The following is a 21,683-nucleotide window of genomic DNA, read 5'->3' as shown; positions in this document are numbered from 1 at the left end:
ATTTGGTTTGGGAATTTTATACTGTTTGGTAGATATGGATTGCAGGTGGGGAGTATTGCCAGGTAGCCTATACTGGAATAGTGATTGTAACTATTCAGGAACACTATTATTAGATATCCTGTACATTAATTTGGCTTTTCTCAAACAGATTCGGTCTATAATAGGTAATAATTTTAACTTACCAGCTAAATTTTCTTTGCTTTCTTTCTGGATTGATATTAGTCCAAATGCTCAATTTTGAAGATGTGCCAGCTTTGCTATGTTTTTATCATTTGAATTACCCCATACTGTATTAAGTAGTCTAAATAGGGTTGTATGTAACTGTTATAAAATAGCTTTCTGTGCCTTTCAGGGAGAAAATATCTTATCCTACTGAGAAGCCATAAACTTGAATTTACTTTTTTACTAATGTGTTTAATATGTTCAGTCCATGATAGGTTACTATTGACCAAAACACCAAGTAGTCTATCATGACAGATCATTTGCAAATTTGTATCCTTCCATGTCAAACATAGTTCATCACTATCAAGATTTGTCCATTTTTGCCATGTTGAGATAAGTAATATTTTAGTTTTACCAGTATTTACCACCATGCCATTGCATGTGCACCAGTTGTCCAGTTTGTTTAGGGCATTCTGTAAAGAAATTTCAAGTTCATGCTTTGTGTTTTGGATGTCTGACAATGTTATGTCATGTGCATAGTGATCTGTAGATGTTATTGAGTCTCGTAGTAAAAGTGGTGGGTCATTAATAAATAAAATAAATAGTATTGGACCTAGAATTGAGCCTTGTGGTACTCCACATCTAATTGTTCCAGGTTCAGACAGAACATTGTTTATATAAACATGTCGTATTCTCTCACTTAATTATGAAGTAAACCATCTAACTGTGCTTTCATCACATTGGTAGATTTTCAGTTTCTTCAAAAGGATTTCATGATCCACCATGTCAAAGCTTTCCTGAAATCTACAATTACAGATCCTATTATTCTACCTTGTTCAAGTGCTTGAAGCCATTTATCAGTTATGGAGATCAAGGCAGTCTCACAGGAATGTTTCTGTCTAAAGCCTGATTGATTAGGGTGTAATAGCAAGTGTTTGGTGACATGAATGAGTCATGGACATGTTTTTCAATCAATTTTGACAAGTTTGGTAGTATTGAGATTGGTCAGTAGTTATCAGCATCATCCTTGGAACAAAATTTATGAATAGGAGTTACTTTTGCAGTTTTCCATCTTTTGAGGACATATGAGGTTGCAGTACTTAAATTAATTATGAATGTTATGCAGAGGCAGAAGATTTAATGAGTCATAGACCACTCTGATCCAGTCCTGTAACTTTCTTGGTTAACAAAGTTTTCTGATACTGGTGGAATAGAGAAACATACCTCCTTACAGATTTTGCTGCTGCAGAACTTTTTCAGTTCATTAAAGTTGTTTTCTGTCACTGGTTCTTTTAATTTTGTGGTAATGTTGGTGAAAAAAGCATTGAAAACATTTGCAATGTTAGTGTCATCAACGGCTATGGTGTCATTTACCAGAAGTGAGTGAGTTTTATTTGTCTTGTCTTTGTGTGTTATTCCAGTGAGTTCATTGAAGATTTTCCAAATGGAGTTTGTGTTGCTGTTTTTGTTGTCAAGTAATGATTGATAATAAGTGGGTTTTTTTTATAGCTTTTTTAATCATACTTGTTATTTTATTTCTCCATACTTTATATTGTGCATTGTTTCCCATAGCCTTGAATTGGTCTCATGTTTTCATAGCATCTAAGATTTCATTAGTAAGCCAATTAGGTTGGATTTTATTCTTTACTTGATGTACTTTCAGTGGTGCATGCTTAGAGGCTACATCCATAAATAGGTCAGTCCACACCCTCAGAGCTTCATCTATGTCATCCAAATTTTGGATCATGTTCCATGGAACTTTATATAGGTTACTGAGAAATTGTTCTTCATTAAAATATATCAATGATCTGTAAGTGATCATTTTTTTGTGTGTTTTTCTTATTTCTCTTGCATTTGACCTTTCTTGTCAAAAAGTAAGATAGTTGTGACTAAGACTACTATTTAGTACATCAACACAAGCCACATTGTCTGGTAGGTCTGTATAAATGTGATCATTAAGAGTGCTTGATTTTTCTGTCCTTGTCGGCTTATTTACCAGCTGGACTAGGCCTAATGATTCAATAAATTCCATCTGGTTGTTCCTTATTTGAGCATTGACTAGGTCCTTATTTGTATCACTGAGTAGATATGTTTCTTTCTCCTGTGTAAGAACATTTTCCATTTGTTTCAAAATGTTATCATTCCAAATTGCTTTGGAAGGAGGTGGCCTATAAATGAAACCAACTAGGAATGATGTTGCATTATTTTGAGAAAGTTCCACCAGATACTCTCCATTTCATGTGACTCCAAGTCAAGTTGCCTTTCTGCATTTACATCTTCCCTAATGTATACAACAAGACCTCACCTTGCTGTCTTTCTGTCCCTGCATAATGGTGTACTGTAGACTTGGCAGTGAAATGGATATCGTTGTGGTTAGCATTTAATTTTGGTTTCAGTGAGTCCTAAAACATGTATATTATTTTCCTTGGAAGACATCATTAACTTAATCTGGTCTGTTTTTCCCACTATACCTTGTACATTTAAGTGACCTATGTTAAAACCTTTTGTATTTAGTTTTATATCAATTATATTATCAATTATATATATGACATCATGCAGTGGGATACTCATTGAGATTGTCTCCATACTACTTTTGTCAATATGACATCATATTTCTATATTGAAATGTTCATAGTTATTAGCATTTTCAAAGTTACATACAGACCCTGAAAATCCATTTGCATTTTCAATAGCGTCCATTGAATAGTTAGAGACAAGAGTCTCACTAGGTACATTCAGATTTTTTTACATAAATGAAGCATTGGCATTCTCCTCTTTGCCAGCTTCCTAGTATGTATAATATATTGATTGACAGAGCCTGTGTTGGACTCAGGTGATTTGTGTTTCAGTCAGATCTCTTGGAGGAAGGGGTGCTGAAATTGGTGTCTCAGTTGTGTGAGCTAATTGAGCTGATGTTGACACATTTGTCTGAGCACTGAGAAATGCAGTTGTTGGTGCAGGCAACAGACCTGTCTGAGCTGAGGGTCATGGGTGTATATTAATTGCAGTTGCAGGTGTGACACGTGACTGAGAGGGGGTACTGTTGTTTGCAATGCAAGATTACTTTGGGTATCAGTTGTTACTTGCATGGTCATTTTACATTTTCTTTTGGCTGGTATTGGGATTGTCTGTGTCTGAGCATCTGACATTGTTTCTATTCGGGAGTCTGTCTGAATTGCTGTTTCACACGTGGTTTCTTGCTCATTAATCATTCACTGTACTGACCTAATAGCATATAACTGTAGTTTTAATTCTTAAATTTGGGCCTCCAAGTCCCTAATTGTTTTTTTATTTACACACAGGAAGAAATCATTAAGGTTTAAGCCATCACTGCTGTGGTCATGATTTATGGAGCATGTAATTGCCTGACACTCTGGAGGGGTGTTAATTTTATTGCCTGAGTCATTTAGGTCAAAGAATTCAGGAGCTGTTTCACGTTTGGTACTACATCTAGTTACTGGTGTAGATGTCAGCATATAACTGCCTTTAGCAATGGTATTCTCATCCTGTCTACATTTACAGATAATATGATCCAATCATGTGAGACTGTTCAGCCCCTTTATATGTAAGACACATATTGCTTTATACAATGTAGCCGTCACAGTGTTTTTCTCTTGTGTTCTGTAGATAGTACCATTTTGAACACTTGAACTGCATGAAGCCATGCAAGGTTCTGAATCCAATAACTGTTTTACAAACTCATACTTTTGTGGATCTATATGCACAGTGGTACTGTATTTATTATGTTTGACCCTCAGGAATCCTGGATAAATGTCAGCCATATTGGATAACTCCAAATCATCATCTGTACCATTGTTTTCATTTTCACTCTGAACATGACTTTCCTTCATGGGATTATCTGTGTGGCTCTGATCTTCAGGTATATCAGACATACTAAAGCCAGAGAATGATGCAGAAAAAGTTGAGCTAAGTGTGCTGAGTAAGGAACATACAAGGCTGGTATTTAAATAAGTTTCCATGATTCTGATATTTTCAGCTTGTTCATAACAGTGATAGAAAGTATAAGATGAGATACTTATATATGACTGGCACATATCCATAAACTTTTGAAAAAGAAACTTGCATAATGTGTTTCATTTGGTATCAACTGAAGTTCAGATATGGTAGATGTAGTTCAATTTCAAATTAATCCACTTTGGTAGCCATCTTAGATAAGCTAAATCCTTTGTTTTGAACAGAAATCGACTGAATTCTTGTCGTCAATAATCCAAAGGGTTATAGTATCATCTCTCTAACTGAACAATTTAATCTGATTTTTCATTGAGATTTGCTAACCATTGATGAATGAGACTTGAACTCAATGAAAACCATAATTGACGCCTACTCAGGAAATCCGGTCGCTATTGAGTTCAACATCATGGCTAATGCACAGAATTCGGACGGTTTCTGAAAACTATCATGTACTACTCCCATCATTTAGTTTATTTCTTCTTTTTTGTCAATGTTCATAATTTTATTATTTCTCAATAAAACAAACTGTTTAAAAAGCTGAACGAGAAGTTTAAAAAATATTTCACTACTAAATTGCTGATGCACAATAAACATGATTATGTTATTTTATTATATATAACAATACCATGATCACGCATACTAATGGGATTTTGTTACTTTAAATGCATATTTGAACTGCTCAACTTACTTGGGACATAATGAGAAGATCATCTTTAAAAACAATCCTGGACTAAACTGAATAACATTTCGCATGGTCCGAATCAGCTTGGAAGTTTGAAGAATCAGCCAGATATATAGGCGGAGTCAGCGATTTGTACCGAATCAGCCTGGTCAGAGTTTGAGAGTAATTACCACATTAATGAATAATGATACTATAATAGATATATCAATCAAGAAAGTTAACAGTAACATTTGTTTAAAAATTTGTTTTAAAAATTGTATCGTGGTGTTCCGATGTGTGTAGTTATAAGATATCTAATGAGTTTATATGAACACACAGACTTTCAATTATAAGTGATTTATTTTTCTATTATTGACATTACACAAAAAAGATGAATGCAGAATGGGAAGGAGGGGTTTATTATATAACAAGTGGAAAACAGTCTTGAATGTAAGTGTGGAAGAAAAAATGCATATTCATCCAATGCAGTTACATACAAAACCAAACGTGCATAATAAATTAATGTTGGAAACATTGAATGAAAAAGCGTAAACATTTCTTTAATGTTATTTTATTTGGTAGATAATTTCTTACTTTTCAAAGATGGAGAAAGAAAATAAAAAGAGTAAAATAATTAAGGATTGTTCCAGAACTGATATTATTCACGCAATTTAGAGCTGTGCATTGAACTATCTTGTTTCTACTTGACATTTTGCTGCACAAATTGAATACAACTTTTATACGTTAATTGTCTCAAATGACGTCACATCCTGCTTGTATGGAAGGGAGATAACAAATTCGTGGCAGGTTATTTCCGTTTCATCTCGGAATAAAAGACAATATTTTGTATGAAATGTTTGTGCAAATACAATAGATGCAAAAAAAAATAGTCGGGATAGATTATCTACACAAACTACTATATATCCTTCTATTTACAATACAACTGTACAGGTCCGGGTTTTCGTCCCCTTTAAGCATATATAACTTTGACTAATTTAAATAATGACATATAACCTTCACAAATTAAATAATAATCACATATAACCTGGACTAATTTAAATAATGAGTACATATGACCTTACTTAATTGAAATAATAAGCTTGTATGACCTTCAGTACAGCTGAAATCAGAAGCATACATGACCATCTCTTATTTATATAATAAGCACATAGTCTTGACTAATTCAAATAATAAGCACAAATAACCTTGACTAATTTAAATAACAGATGAATGATCTTCATTAATTTAAATAACAAGCACAAAAACCATGACTAATTTAAATAATAAGCACAAACAGCCTTGATGAATTTAAATAATAGACATATAACCTTCATTAATTTAAATAATAAGCACAAATCATCATCATTGGCGACTCGGTCTCGAAAGACCATGCGAATAGCGCCCTTGGGGTGTTGTCTGTCTCTGTTGGCATCGTCTGCTGTGGCTGTGCAGGCCTATACGTGAGTGACAGTCCCAATTGCAGTTGGTGCAGACATACTGGGAAGTCTGCGTTACTGTGGTTGCTGCTGCATTCTTCTTTCTCTTACGTTTCTCTGCCACCAACTGGCCTCTCCTCACATCAGCGACTGATATGCCATTGTTTACCATCAGTCTCCAGGTGCCTCGGACCTCGGCCAGCTCTTCCCAGCCATCGGGTGAAATGTTGCATGCCTTCATGTCCCTCTTGCACACATCTTTGAAACAGAGTGAGGGGCGTCCGACTCTTCTCATGCCAGTGGCCAGCTGTCCATATAGGATGTCCTTTGGCAGCCTTCCATCCTCCATGCGTCGGACGTGACCCAGCCATCGAAGGCAGCGTTTAATTAGCAGGGAGTACATGCTGAGGGTACTTGCATGCTGTAGGATCTTGCTGTGTGGAACACGGTCTTATCAGCTGATTTTCAGGATGCGTTTTAGGCACCGTATATGGAAGGAGTTGAGCTGGCATTCTTGCCTCATGTAGGTACTCCAGGTCTCACTTCCATATAGAAGGGTGCTGAGAATGCAGGCCTGGTAGACTTGGACCTTGGTGTGCTCTGTCAGCGCGTTGTTTTCCCACACCCTCTTCGTTAATCGAGCCATGATGGTGTTTGCCTTTCCAAGCCTTCTGTCCAGCTCCATATCAATCGAGAGAGTGTTGCTGATGGTTGACCCCAGGTAGGTAAAGTTGTTGACTGCTTCCAGGGTGACACCGTTGATTTTGATTGAAGGGGCAATGGTGGTATCTTGCACGCTGACATTTGTTTTTTCCAAGCTGATGGTGAGACCAAACTGCATGCAGGCAACAGCAAAACAGTCTTCCAGTCTCTGGAGGGCTTCCTAGGTGTGGGCCACAAGAGCTGCGTCATCTGCAAAAAGCATCTCCCTGATGAGCACAGCTTTCACTTTGGTCGTTGAGCGCAGTCGTGCCAGGTTGAACAGCCTCCCGTCGGACCTGGTGTGTAGATATATGCCATCCGTGGACGTGTCGAAGCCCAAATAACCTTGACTAATTTAAATAATAAGCCCAAATAACCTTGACTAATTTAAATAATAAGCCCAAATAACCTTTTCTAATTTTAATAATAAGCATATAACCTTCATTAGTTGAATTATAAGCTCATGCTGTTATTAGCCAGATTTCATAGTATTTTACCAAAGTTTCAGTTGAACACAGAAACTGAGGTAAGATGGTATATGACTTTTAATACTTTGAGAAAGCGCATGACCATGCCATCACTGTCACTGCTGAAAACGTTATACCAATGTACAACCATTCACATAAAAGACAAAGAGCAGAATCTACTTTTTTTTTCTTTCGTTTAGGATGAGTCACAAACTGACATTTGATGAACATAACAAGAAAGTTATTGATGCCAATATACAGGACTTGGACAGGTATGAAATATATGATCCCAGAAACCCATTGACAAAACGAAGACGAGAAGCAAGCAAACAGAGCATGAAAGACAAGCGATAGCAGTCATTTTTTTTTTAATGGAGACAAAATACCATGTGTATTTATGAATGAGTCTAGTCTAACTGCAAACAGTATAGACCCTGATCTGCTGTTGCACAATGCACTGGCAGATTGGAGTCTGTGTTGTTTTTTTTCTACTGGTTACTAGTATATAAACTACATAGGCTTAGATATGCTGGCACCTTATGCAATAACAGATCAAGGTCCATGCATTTGCAGTTGGACTCCACTTACAAGCAAGTATATACAGTAAAGCAGGGTTTCCATATTAAAAATCATGAATGAAATTTGTTTAAAAATTCTGTATGAACTGTGGTTTGGAAGCAAGCTTGTTGGATGCATGCATAAAAATCAATGATAAGGATACCATTATCTGCAGATAAATGAATGCAGCCATATAAGTCAAAGAAATACAGTGTAAGAACATTTATGTGTACGGATAGAGCTTTCACTAAGCAGGTGAGTGATGGGAGATTGAGGCATCCCCAGAGAATAGGTAGCCACTTCATCCAGGATTGTGTCTGGATTACAATTTACTCCATCTATTAAAAGTCAAAGAGCTTGTGTGAAATGTTCAGTGGACCGAGTTGTGGACCATTAGCAGGCTATGTGTAAATAATTATGTGCTCATTGATGTGGTGCAGGCTTTTAAAATCTTGGCTTGGCTTTGCTTCAGTAATTACTGTCGGTAATGAATGTTTACAATAGCATGTACCAATTCGTTATGTTGTAACTTCACTTTTTTTGCATTCAAATTTTATTAAATTAACTCATAACTTATTGTATTCTCTCGCAATAAGAAATTTCAAGGAAAACAAACTTCAAATTGTGTAGAAGATGTTATGCTAATTAGAAGATTGAGCTGACTGCCCTTTTATTGACAGGTAAATTGGTTTTGACTACTTTCATATGATACGTATATTGGTTTGACTACTTTGATATGACAGATAAATTGGTTTTAACGACTTTGATATGACAGGTATATTGGTTTTGAATACTTTGATATGATAGGTAAATTGGTTTTGACTACTTTGATATGACAGGTATATTGGTTTTGACTACTTTGATATGACAGGTAAATTGGTTTTAACAATGTGATAGTTATATTGGTTTTGACTCTTTGATATGATAGGTAAATTGGTTTTTACTACTTTGATATGACAGGTATATTGGTTTTGAGCTGACTGTCCTTTGTTGACAGGTAAATTGGTTTTGATTACTTTGATATGACAGGTATATTGGTTTTCATTACTTTGATATGGTAGGCTTGTTGGTTTTGACTCCTTTGATATGATAGGTATATTGGTTTTGAGCTGTCTGTCCTTTGTTGACAGGTAAATTGGTTTTGATTACTTTGATATGACAGGTATATTGGTTTTCATTACTTTGATATGGTAGGTATGTTGGTTTTGACTCCTTTGATATGATAGGTATATTGGTTTTGAGCTGATTGTCCTTTGTTGACAGGTAAATATGTTTTGACTACTTTGATATGACAGGTACATTGGTTTTTACTACTTTGATATGGCAGGTATATTGCTTTTGACTATTTTGATATGACAGGTATATTGGTTTTGACTACTTTGATATGACAGGTAAATTGGTTTTGACTACTTTGATATGTTAGGTATATTGGTTTTGACTACTTTGATATGATAGGTATATTGGTTTTGACTCCTTGATATGACATATATATTGGTTTTTACTACTTTGATATGATAGGTCTATTGGTTTTCACTCCTTTGATATGACAGGTACATTGGTTTTGAGCTGACTGTCCTTTGTTGGCAGGTAAATTGATTTTGACTCCTTGATATGACATATATTGATTTTGACTACTTTGATTTGTAAATACAGTTAAGGCTGTTCCAGTAAAATATACTTTGCACCCAGAGAAGGCACTTTTAATATGAACTAGTCAACTATTGTTGCAGTTTAGAATTTTCAATCATTTTCATATTAACTCTTTGATTAATCAAAGAATTCAGGCATATGTTTCTAAAACGTGCTTTCCCTGGGTACCATGTATGTTAAAAATGAACACCCATTATTTTGAAAGCCATTCAGCCAAAATTCTCATATCCAAATGACCCTGTGAACCGAACCAAACCCATATATCACCCATACTTTTTCACACTTGGGCCAGTAATATATGTAAATCCAGATGCCTGCAAACTTGAAATGGTAACGTTTATGTTCTTTGGAAAAACCAATTGATACTGCACATTAATGCAAATATTTGTCTATATTACTATTTTATTCCGTACACTTAACACTAATAAATATATATGTTCCTATTTTATTCTGCACACTTGCACTAATACCTGTACATGTTACTATTTTATTCTGAACATTTACACTAATACTTGTACATGTTCCTGTGTTAGGATCTGTTCTAGGGTACTTTATTGCAAGGTTAATGCTGATTTTTCAAATAGTGTACATAAGAATCATCCAGAGGTGCAAAATATCCCACAACATATTTTCAAGCAGCCCTACATTTGCTTCCTTAGAAAAATATCCCCAAAATCCCCCATTTAAAAAAAACAAACGAAACTGGATCTCTCTGCCCCCCTTCCCAGTTTTCAGCCATAGATTACACCTCACTATCTATACCTGTTTTATGTTTTGTAACTATAGGACAGGTCTGTCATTTTTTGAAAGCATGCAAAATGTATTTTTAATATTAGTGGTTTTGTTCCAGGCATTGTAACTGAATGAAATACCTGTGGTATGCATGTACAGTAATGCTTACCTAATGTATTATGAACTTTTTCATACATTTGATTTTGTTGTACATATTTAACTAATAAATCTCATGTTTAAAACATTGAATATTCATTGTTAAATGCAATCTAAAGTAAAAGATGTGACTACAGATAATGAGTGTTGTGGTTTATTTTATTGTCAACCCACATTAGTAGGGAGCATTACATAGTAGTCATGTTACTAGTGTTTCCTGGTTATAGACAGAAGAGCTTATGAGAAGGTCTTTCATCCCTCATATGTCTGTCCATTAGCACAGGTTTATTATCGCTACTCATCTTAAACTACTTGACATATTGCCATGAAACATTATCCACTCATTCATATCATGGTCTTGTTGGTCCATAAATGAAAACGGTGCCAGTCTGATGTCTAATATGGCAACCGTAGTGGCCATAATGAAAATCTTTTTGTAGTTACTCTGGATGGTCATATCAACATGGGTTTTTAAGTTGGCCCTAAATAAAAATATGGTCATATCAACATGGGTTTTTTAAGTTGGCCCTAAATAAAAGTAAGGTCATATCAACATGGGTTTTTTAAGTTGGCCCTAAATAAAAGTATGGTCATATCAACATGGGTTTTTAAGTTGGCCCTAAATAAAAGTATGGTCATATCAACATGGGGTTTTTAAGTTGGCCCTAAATAAAAGTAAGGTCATATCAACATGGGTTTTTTAAGTTGGCCCTAAATAAAAGTATGGTCATATCAACATGGGTTTTTTAAGTTGGCCCTAAATAAAAGTATGGTCATATCAACATGGGTTTTTTAAGTTGGCCCTAAATAAAAGTATGGTCATATCAACATGGGTTTTTAAGTTGGCCCTAAATAAAAATATGGTCATATCAACATGGGTTTTTTAAGTTGGCCCTAAATAAAAGTAAGGTCATATCAACATGGGTTTTTTAAGTTGGCCCTAAATAAAAGTGGACATCCATTATTACCACCATGACAGGCAACTTGAAGATCTTATCACAACTTGTCTTGAACAGAGAGTCATTTTGACTTGGGGCTTTTACCAGAAGACTCCTTACACTGTCCAATTGATTTTAAATGAAAATGGTGCTGATCTGATTGCAGATATGGCCACCACACAGTAGCCATCCTGAATATCTTGGTATCACTACACCTTCTGAAAGGATGGTTGTATCAGCATGAAATTTCCAATGCGAGACTACTTTTGATGTCTGGTAAATGCATTGGTGCCAATCTGACATCCAATTTAGCTACCATATCAGCCATCTTTAAAATATTGTCACTGATGCTCCTCCTGATCGGATGGTCATATCAACAAAAATGGTCTCCTTGGGCATCCAGTATGGCTGCCACAGTTGCCCATCTGAAAATATTCTTATCACAAAACCTTTTGAATGGATAGTCATATAAAAATGGGATTTTCATTAATAGACTTCTTATTATGTCTACTTTGTCCTAAATTAAAATGGATCCATCCGACATCCAGTATGGCTGCTACAAGAGCTATCTTGAAAATCTTATCATTACTCCTCATGAACAGAAAGTAGTTTCAACATGGAAATTCACTAGAAGACTTCTGATGATGTCTAGTTGGTCCTAAATAATAGTGGGGCTGATATGACAACCAATATGGCGACAATTGCAACAATCTTTAAAATATTGTTATTGCTACTCCTCCAAAACGGAAAGTCTGAATGACATTGGGTTTTTAACTGAAGACCTTGTATGTTGTCTGGTTGGTCTAGTTGGTCCTAAACAAAAATGACGCCTTTCAATCAGTATGGTCAACATAGTGACCATCTTGAAAATCTTGTTATCTTGACTTCTTCTAAAGGAATCTTCATATTGACACAATATTTTCACCAAAAGATTTCTTTATGATATCTAGCTGGTTCTAAGTAAAAATAATGCCAATCTTTTATCCATTATGGCCACCATAGCAACTATCTTGAAATCTTTTTATCACTCAGACATATCAGAGATGGTTTTAACACTCAGCTGTTAAAGGAGGAACTCTCTTACCTTGGATCCTGGAAATTCTTTTCAGCCAGTGGAGCATCATACACATGAGAAACTATTGTTTCATATTTAGGATAAATGATTATAAAGCTAAACAATTCTGTGACACACTTACTTGCCTTTGATCTAGGAATCAGGTAACAATCATAGAAAATTTGAATTAAGATTTTTAGATTTTCATTTGCTGACATTTCCTAACACCCTTGATGGATATTCTTCAAGGTCACAGCACTGGAATTCATGTTAAAATTTTGGTTCAGGTTGATCCGTTTGCTTATATTTAGTAATGTCTTTATAGATTTGGTCTCTATTTGGGATGAATCATGAAGGCAGTTCATTCTGTAAATATACATTCACCTATTTGACCATGGAGTCAAAGTCAGTCATTGAATATTTGCCTTCAAGTTTTGATTTAAGTATTTTATTGCTTCACTAGTGAAATTTCTTGAGAGTAAATCCCATGAAACCAGGTAAAAGTTCAGTTTTTAGTGGTTTGTTATGTACTGAGGTTCTCATAGTTCAATTAAAATGATGTAGTTATGTCCCCTTATAAAATATATTTATATTGATTAGTGTTTACTTTACAATTATTGAATATTGTGATCTAGTTTCTGTTGGTATTTATACTGTAATTATTTGCATTAATTTATTTTAAAACTTGCTTATGTACTTTTATGTAAATTTATATGATTTGATAAAATGACACTAGCCAGTAAATAGGAGAAAGCATTGTTATAAAATTGAGTGTGACAGAAAATGTTTGACCGAGTGAGAGAGAAAGAGTTGATATTCTAATGCCAAATTTTGGATATAGATATTTTAACTTTTTTGTAAAGATTACTTTTTCTTCAAGATGTAGTTTTAGTTAATCTGTGGAGACTATGTGTCTATTACAAACTGTGGATTTTGGAAGTTTTAAAGTGAGTTTTCATTGTCTTGTATTTGAACCCTTGTGTGTCAACTTACACTACATGTACTTGGAGCAAACTGCCATGACTAATCATTGTTATCAAATCAGATAGCCTTAATTACGCTATTTGCTCCATAGTTTGAGTCACCTCTCCTTACCTATCAGAGGTAATGTTTCAAAATGAGCAATCCAAATAAAATTGTTTGGTCTACCCAGAACACTAGTTTTTAGAGTGCTTGGAAGGAAAGCAGCAAGCCAATAACAGTCAGCTACAAGCTCTCAGTGGATTGGATCATGGATGATGAAGATTGAGTAGTATTGTTCTAATCCAGAGGGATTTGTGTGAAATCAAAATTGGTATTATTTTATTAGTGTCCAGAGAGGGATTAGGTGGCTTAGTTCCTGATATCATACCCCAACTGTGAGAAACTTAAAGTCGAACTGATGAAGGAAGTGGACAGACAAATTGTAAACAGAACAAAAGTTGGAAGATAAAATTAAATCAATGAATTTTGAAAACAGTCGGCAAAGAGAAGAATTTGAAAGAAAGAAAATGAAAGCCAAAAGAATAAATACAAATTACCAAAGATTGCCCCCAAGGATGCCATGAAGAACATAAACAGCAAAGTGCAATTCTGAAGAAAAAGTGTCATAATTCTGAACATGCCTGAATCCCAAAATAGAGCAAAGTTTGAAGAGATGGTGAAAATTGTTACAGATCATGACCTAGACAAGACTAATGTTCTTGTGATACATCAGATACTGGGAAGAATGATGCCCCACAACCAATTAGTGTGTGAAATTTTGGAATGCAGAGCCTAAAGTGTTAAGAAAAAAGGGATTTTAAGAGCAGAAATTTAATGTCAGAATAGTAGAAGATGTTACTAGGTGAAATACGGGACTCATAATTAGATTATCTACCGATCCAAAAATTAAATTTGCCTGGTATTTCCATTGTATTTTGGTATTTCCATTGTATTGTGTATGTCATAACAAAACCTGGCAAAAAGTACAAATTTGACCTTATTGACATCATCAGTGGAACAAATCGAACTTTATTTCATTTGAAATAAATTTTCCCTGTTGATTCTGGATACACTTGGAGGTATGAAACTTTGTACCAAAATGGACGTCTATTGTTTCTATCTTCAGCTATGTATATTCTGAGTTAGAAAAGTACAGGACAAAGGCTGTAATTGGTAAGAATCTTTACATAATCTTGCAGCTAAATTTTGACATATGCATATAATTGTGTTTGAATCATAAATTTGTTTCTGAAGTTTTGGTACTTGATTGTTAGGCAGTGTTGCCAATGTCATTTCGTATAAATGTTTACATGGATATTATTTTGGGGGGGGGGGCATGTGTGCCGCATTCAAAGATGTCAGTATGTGCTGCTGTTTATATGTACCAGTGCTAATCATCCCCATGCTGTTATCTCTGTAAGCAGATGATTGTAGGTGAATTCCTACAAATTCCATTTTCTTGAGTGATGTTGGTACATTAAAAGTCCTAACCAGTGTACACAGAAGATCAGACAAATTGATAGACTAGATAGAGCTTTGGTTATTTTTCTTTCTCCTGTCACACTATTTAATGCCATACTCTCTGACTTAAAAGATAAAAATTTGAATGCTGATATGTTATTTTTTCAATCATTCCTTAAAATTTAGTCACAAAATGTATTTTTCATTTAATTTTGAAGAAACAACTCTGTTGCTAAATTTTGGTTTTTAATTTTAAAAAAAGGACTAGATCATGGTTTTATTTACTAAAATAAAATATATGTATGGCTTATCATTTACTACCCTCTTCCAATATATAGAAGAACCGACAAATATATAAATCATTTGATAAAGCAAGAAAATGGACAAAGTGTCTTTTAGCCACACTGTATTGATGTTTCCGGTGGCCTAGTGGTTAGAGCGTCCGCCTCCGAAGCGGAAGGTCGTGGGTTCGAACCCCGGCCGAGTTATACCAAAGACTTATCAAAATGGTACTAACAGCTGCATCGCTAGGCGCTCAGCATTAAGAGATTAGTGTTAGGACTGGTTGGCCTGGTGTCAGAATAATGTGGCTGGGTGAGACATCATGCTTCATGTCTGCGGCATGATGCCCCAGTGCCAGACATCACCATAAAGTGCCACACTGCAGAGAACGTAGCGATGTGACTGCAAAATTGTTAAAGCTACGTTAAAAATCATAATCACACACACTGTATCGATGTTAAAATTTTATAAAACAGACCTCGCTTATATTTATATTGGGCAACACCATATATGTAACCAGTGGTGCATGAAATTGTACTGTTTTTAAACATTTTGTGTGTGAGAGTGTATCCCAAGGTGTGAATGCTTCTCCTTATTTATGTTTTGTAATGCATACTTATATATTATCTGGGGAAAGTTTTAGTTAAAGTAGAATTTAACTTTGGATACTCAGATTTAAATTTTGTCGGTGAACATTAGGGCACTACATGTTTCCAGTATCAAAAGATGAGATAATTTCTGCTGAGTCAGACAGAAGAATTTATTATATGTTTATGTGAGTCACATAGTAAAGTTGAGATTTGAAAAGTGTTCGGAGTCGGAATGGGGTTATAAGTGGACTTTTTGGCCAAAAAATGAGCAATAGTGCTGATGTTGCTATTCTGTTGAGAAATAATTTGGAATTTATTATTAACAGCAACAGGTGTGATTGCCAGGGCAGATAAATTATCCTATCAGTTAATGGACAAAGATTAATGCTTACTAGAGTGAATTTATATGGTCATAATGACGATAATGTATAGAGTTTTATAAATTTGAAAGAGAATGTTATACATTTTGACAATTCTTCTGCTATTATTTATGCTAACTGAAATGTTCAGAACGTGGAGCTTGACTTGGATGATATTTTGCATGAAAAACACGACCCATGGCCCAGTGCATTATCTGGAGCAAAAATATGAATCTTTTCTATTTATAGACTTTGAAAAAGCTTCATACTCAGTTGAATAGGACTTTCAAAAACGAAGTGAAATCTTTTAATTTTGGAGAATTTTATTGTCACTGTTTCAGAGTAGTTTGCAATAAAGCAAAAAAAAAAAACAAAAAAAAAAAAAACATGTTATTAACTAAAGACTTGTATACTGATTTTTAATTTGGAGAGAGAATGTCACCCGGGAGACCCTTCAGCGCCATATTTATTCATGATAGGAATTTAACTTCTGGCAATAGAGTTAAGAGGGAATGTAAATATTACAGGCATTTTCTATGATGAAATGGATTTCGGATTAGGATGCTATGCTGATGATACTTTTCTTTTATTAGTTCGTTTCTTGTTTGCCCCTGAAAAATGACTTTGCCTTGATATCAGGTCGGGAGGGGGGAGGGTAAACCAAGCGCTATCTGGATTCGAAATAAATAAAATTCTAACGAAAACATGTCCACAAATTAATACTAACTAATCAACGTCCAGTTTTAGATTACTGGAAGTAGACTTCTCTTTAAACTTGGAGGATATGGTAGAACTTAATTATTCATTTAAGTTGAAATTAGTAAAGAAACTGCTTGGATGATGGAGTAGAAGAAATTTACCCTTCTTCAAATACGGTACCTGATTATAATAATTTGGGAAAACTAATACTACCTTGAAAATCCAACCCTCTCGGGCTAAAACGTTTAAGCTCAAAGTTATCGGCCCACCTAAGTGGCAATTAGATAGAGTGATCTCTCCTTGATAGAGACTAGCGCCAAATCCCATGCATTCTCCCGTAACTACCTCTGCTCGTGCCGAGTTTCACGCTCTCTACAGACAGATAGAGACCTCGTAACCAGTATTCTCCAAGTGTTCTACCTTAAAACAAGCTGGAAGAAACGTCACGTCTAGAGGAAGTATGCTCCATCAATAATTTACAACTTTTCTTTCTTTCTTTGATGGTAAAGTTCTGTCTTTTCAGTGTCATCACTTTGCCGAAGTCACAAACTTAGACGCTTTTTGTATGTGCTTGCACGGGTCGCTAGTGCGTCTCCTCGCATTTCTATAGATGTATTTAAATTTGTGCAGGTCTGATGTGCGATATAAAAAGGTAGCCTAATGTAATATTGCTGTATAATATCCGCAACGGTTGGATACATAAAGGTGAGTTTTGCATAGTAATTTAGTCCGTGCGTCCACTTCCTAGTTGTATAAGCGACGCTTTACTGGCTGTACTAGCTACGATGTCATAGATTCATCCTCCACGAAGTAGGGATTCTAGTATTAGTGCTGTATTACCTATATAGCCCAACGTTTGGCCTTTCCTACATGTAACATTAATTGGTATTATAGCATACACTTAGTAAGTATTGATAGTGACGCTTTCGTGCTTTAGCTTTATTTTATGTGCAAGTATTGTGTGTGCTATAGAAAACTCGATTATATTAATGTATTGTTTTCGCCGCGGTCAGATACGTACTGGCAAGTTATCTATACATTACTTAGTCATAGGGTTCACTTCGTATTTAATATAAGCGACGCTTCGGTGATTTTACCTGTATTGGCAGTTAACACATTTGGTAAACTTAAAAATGAACATAATAAAACTTAGTTTCATATCATACATACTCAATTCATGTATGCGTGCGTGCGTCTGTGTTTTTGACGAAAGTTGTCCCACTAAAACTATTGCTGAGATAGAAATTTGTCAGATTTTTGCAACACTATCAAACTCAATCACCCAGCTATGAAAAATTGTCAGGAAATCCAACACGTAGAAGCTTTTGCTATAGATGCCGTGGAGGTGAAATACTTAAAATATTGGCGTAAGCTATCACATACCCCATTTCATGAAATATGCTTTATGCATTGAAATGATCAATATTGTATATCCTCGCAAGAAAACATTAGGTGAACAAAGTTGTGATTCCGTGAAAAGGAAAGGTAACATATTTCCATTCGCCAAATTACTATTTCGCTAACTTTACTATTACAGTTCTCAATATTTCTTTGGAACGTATGGAACCTTGCTAAACAGCGGTACTTGAAAATGCGTTATATCACTATGGAACGTTGTTAAACAGTGGTACTTGAAAATGCGCTATATCACTATGGAACCTAACAATAGTGTGGGGGCCCCGCGTGGCCGAGTGGTCTAAAGCGCTCTCCGTCACGGATCACTGCCATCTCATCTCTGCGTGGGTTCGAGTCTCGGGCTCGGCCAATGTGGATATGTGAGAAAGCTTGCCGGTAGCTTCTCGTGGGTCGGTGGTTCTTTCCGGGGTTTTCCCGGGTTCTTCCTCCACCATTAATACTGGCCGTCATATATAGCCTATCTTGTGCTGAAAAATGGCGTTAAATCCTATAACAACAACAACAATAGTGTGCTGTATTAGGAAAAGAGTATATGGTCGCGTACAAGTCAATATTCGCTTAACAGACATTATTACAATTAGCATGGCAAAATTCCATTTTAAAGTTCGTGATTTTAGTGATTAACTAATTTAAGAAAGAGGGAACCGTCTCAGGCACTTTCGTCCTCGACAAAGAGTGGTTTTTTGGCTCCGCATTTGGGGAAATAACTCCAGATCATATGAATTCACTTAGCGCATAGGCTTGCGAAGTTAGGGCAGCTGCCACAAGCATTGTATTCGACCGAAACTGTTCCATAATTGTCATTTTCCACACCGTTGGATGGCGGTCATATTCCACTTTCTTTAGTTTTCATCCCAAAGGGTCAACTCAACCTGGTACGACCTATAGCTGTGGCGCAACAGGTTACCTTCTCGGGACATTCGACAGCTTCATAAAGACGCTACTTCACGACCTCGCTGGGTTTGCGGGATTGTGGGGAGATGTACTCTTTCAATACCACTTCCCGATATATGGAGTCTGTTCTCCACTCTGGTTATCTTCAAGCTGTCTCGCATACCGTGGGGTGGTGGTGGCTGGAAATCTGTACTCTTTTCACCTCTTACCTATTATGGTATTATGATCGGGCAAGTAAATGGTTGTGAAGAAGTAAAAAAAAAAAATTCTAGTAAAATAAGTATAGTCTGCTATGTATATTTATATATTCTGTTAATATTTTTTCATGGCTTTAAATTGTAGTGATTATCTTTAGCTGAAATTTCGTACGTGCATATTTTCTATTTTAAGATATTATGAACGTAAAAAGTGCATGGGACCTTTAAATAGATGCCTACATGTGTGTTTAAGGTGACTAATAAATTATTAGTAAATGTTGACAAGTGTCTGGCTGTTTCCCACTGGACGGGTCGCTGAGGTAGGTTCTCAGAAGAATTAAGTTGGATTATTCATTGGAAAGTGCTCATTGAGATATAGTACTTTTCGGGAACTATTGTGACTTATTCAAAGGAGTTCTGGACAACGCCATTTTGACACGTCAGGTCTGTTGGCCAACCAGTATATTTGTGGATGTGAAATTTATACGCAACTTTTCATTCTTTTGGACTTTAATAGAACTTTTTCAGGATTATTATTGATTCAATTCATAATACTGTGGGGGCCCCGAGTGGTCTAAAGCGCTCACTGTTACGAAAGTAGTAAGTAGGGATACTAGACGTACAATGGGAATTAGCATTACAGACCCCCCCCCCCCCCGGTCAATATACGTACAAGGGAAATTTAACATGGCGAAAAATCGTGGGTCAATATACGTACAAGGGAAATTTAACATGGCGAAAAATCGTGGGTCAATATACGTACAAGGGGAATTTAACATAGGATTTTTTTTGTTAAATATGGGATTTTTTTTTTAAAGAAATTTTTTTTAAAAAAGGGGTAGGCAATTGAAAAAGTCATTCTCTTTTCGAGAAATATGGCTGGCCCTGAAAAGGGCCTTTGGGTTTTTCTTCTTCTTTTAACTTCTTAACTTCTTCCACCATCCTCTTATTTTGTCCATCATTCCTTTCTTCTTCTTTTCTGTTTCCGGCATCCAGTCCGGGTGGCCCATGGCCCGGAACTTCTTTTGGATTTTCATCCAGTTTGCGTTTAGTTTTTCTAGTTCTTCCTTTTTTTTTATTTTCTTCTTTTCTTTCCTTTGACCACTTTTCTTTGATCTTCTTGACCTCTTCGGTCAGCACATTTCTCATTACTTCCGCTTTCTTAAGTTTTTCTAACCCCCACTTCGCGAAACACCAATCTGTCCATTCTACAATGTCTTCTAGAAAGCACCTTGCACTCGTCACATGAACTATCGCTTCTTTTAACTTACCCATTTTCACATACGGTGGGTTAATTAAACCTCTGATTCTCTTCTTCTCATCCTCTATCATTTCTTTTACAATATTTACGGATAAGTGGAGGCTGGTTACTTGTCTTGAGACGAAGTCTTTTGTCACTGCATACCTCCATTCCTGTTCAACCCTTTCTGCTACACTCAATCCATCCACCATCCAATACCAACTTCCCATAAGATCGTTGTATAAAGCTGAAGCTGCTGGCATCTTCTTGTTTGCTTATTCCGTAGAATGGGCTCCAATGGCCAACACTGTTAGTTTTATACTGAAAGCGCGGACGTGATGGAAAACATCCCCTAAAAACATAAAATTGATCTTACCTAGATCATGACCAAGCAACGCGCGGACGTGAAGGAAAACATCCCCCTACTTTCTCATTCCATATAATAGAACCCTAACTATACTCTCCGCATACGCTAAGAAACAATAAAGAAACCCCTAATCTACTATTCACACAAACTTACTTGAACACTTACAAACACAATCACTAACACACAAACACATACCCTCACATTTTTTTAAAAAGAGTTAGTGTTTATATTCACACTAATCTACCTACACACTTTGGCAAATTGATGGTTATTTCTTTTCTTGAGTATTGGGTAGCCCTTAAAAGGGCTGTTGTTTTTTTTTGAACTCCAGATGCACCTATCTAATGATGGCACCTTCCTGGCCTGGCGCCACACACGCATCTTCTTCCCCAGTCTCCTTTCACCTTTCTTCTGGAGAGCGCAGAGGGAGGATGATTCGCTTCAACACCCCAATCCTCTGTCTCGGGAATATTGTACGACATCCTCTCTCCTATTTTCTTTTCCTCCTCCTCTTCCCTCTGTCTTCTCTCCTCCTCTTCCTTCTTTATTCTTTCCTCTTCTACTATAGCCTCCGCGGCCAGTTCATTTAACAGGCGCCTGACATATTCCAGATGTATCTGGAGTTCAAGAAGTTTGCTTATTCTGCTATTCATTCTTGTGTTGATCAATCAACAAGGGTAGCTAGACTGCCCAACGAGTTTCAATTTATAGTGAAAGCGCGGACGTG

The 21,683-nt window shown here is 35.9% G+C and overlaps 1 protein-coding gene across 2 annotated transcripts in view; it reads left to right on the top strand.

Moving 5' to 3' along the window:
* The window catches only part of LOC149806403 (spliceosome-associated protein CWC27 homolog), a 61,981-nt gene extending 51,344 nt beyond the window's left edge, over positions 1 to 10,637 (top strand). For both annotated transcript variants that reach the window (XM_089952869.1, XM_089952877.1), the window contains exon 11: positions 7,601 to 10,637. In XM_089952869.1, the coding sequence (XP_089808995.1) occupies positions 7,601 to 7,754 (154 nt within the window). In that variant the 3' untranslated portion in view covers positions 7,755 to 10,637. The remainder of the gene's footprint in view (positions 1 to 7,600) is intronic.
* The last annotated feature ends 11,046 nt before the right edge of the window (positions 10,638 to 21,683 follow it).

This window comes from Sinohyriopsis cumingii, chromosome 1 (genome assembly GCF_028554795.1).
Source record: "Sinohyriopsis cumingii isolate HCF-2022 chromosome 1, ASM2855479v2, whole genome shotgun sequence".
Taxonomy (NCBI): domain Eukaryota; kingdom Metazoa; phylum Mollusca; class Bivalvia; order Unionida; family Unionidae; genus Sinohyriopsis; species Sinohyriopsis cumingii.
Note: the sequence above shows the minus strand (reverse complement) of the source record. Positions and strands in the feature narration are given on the sequence as shown.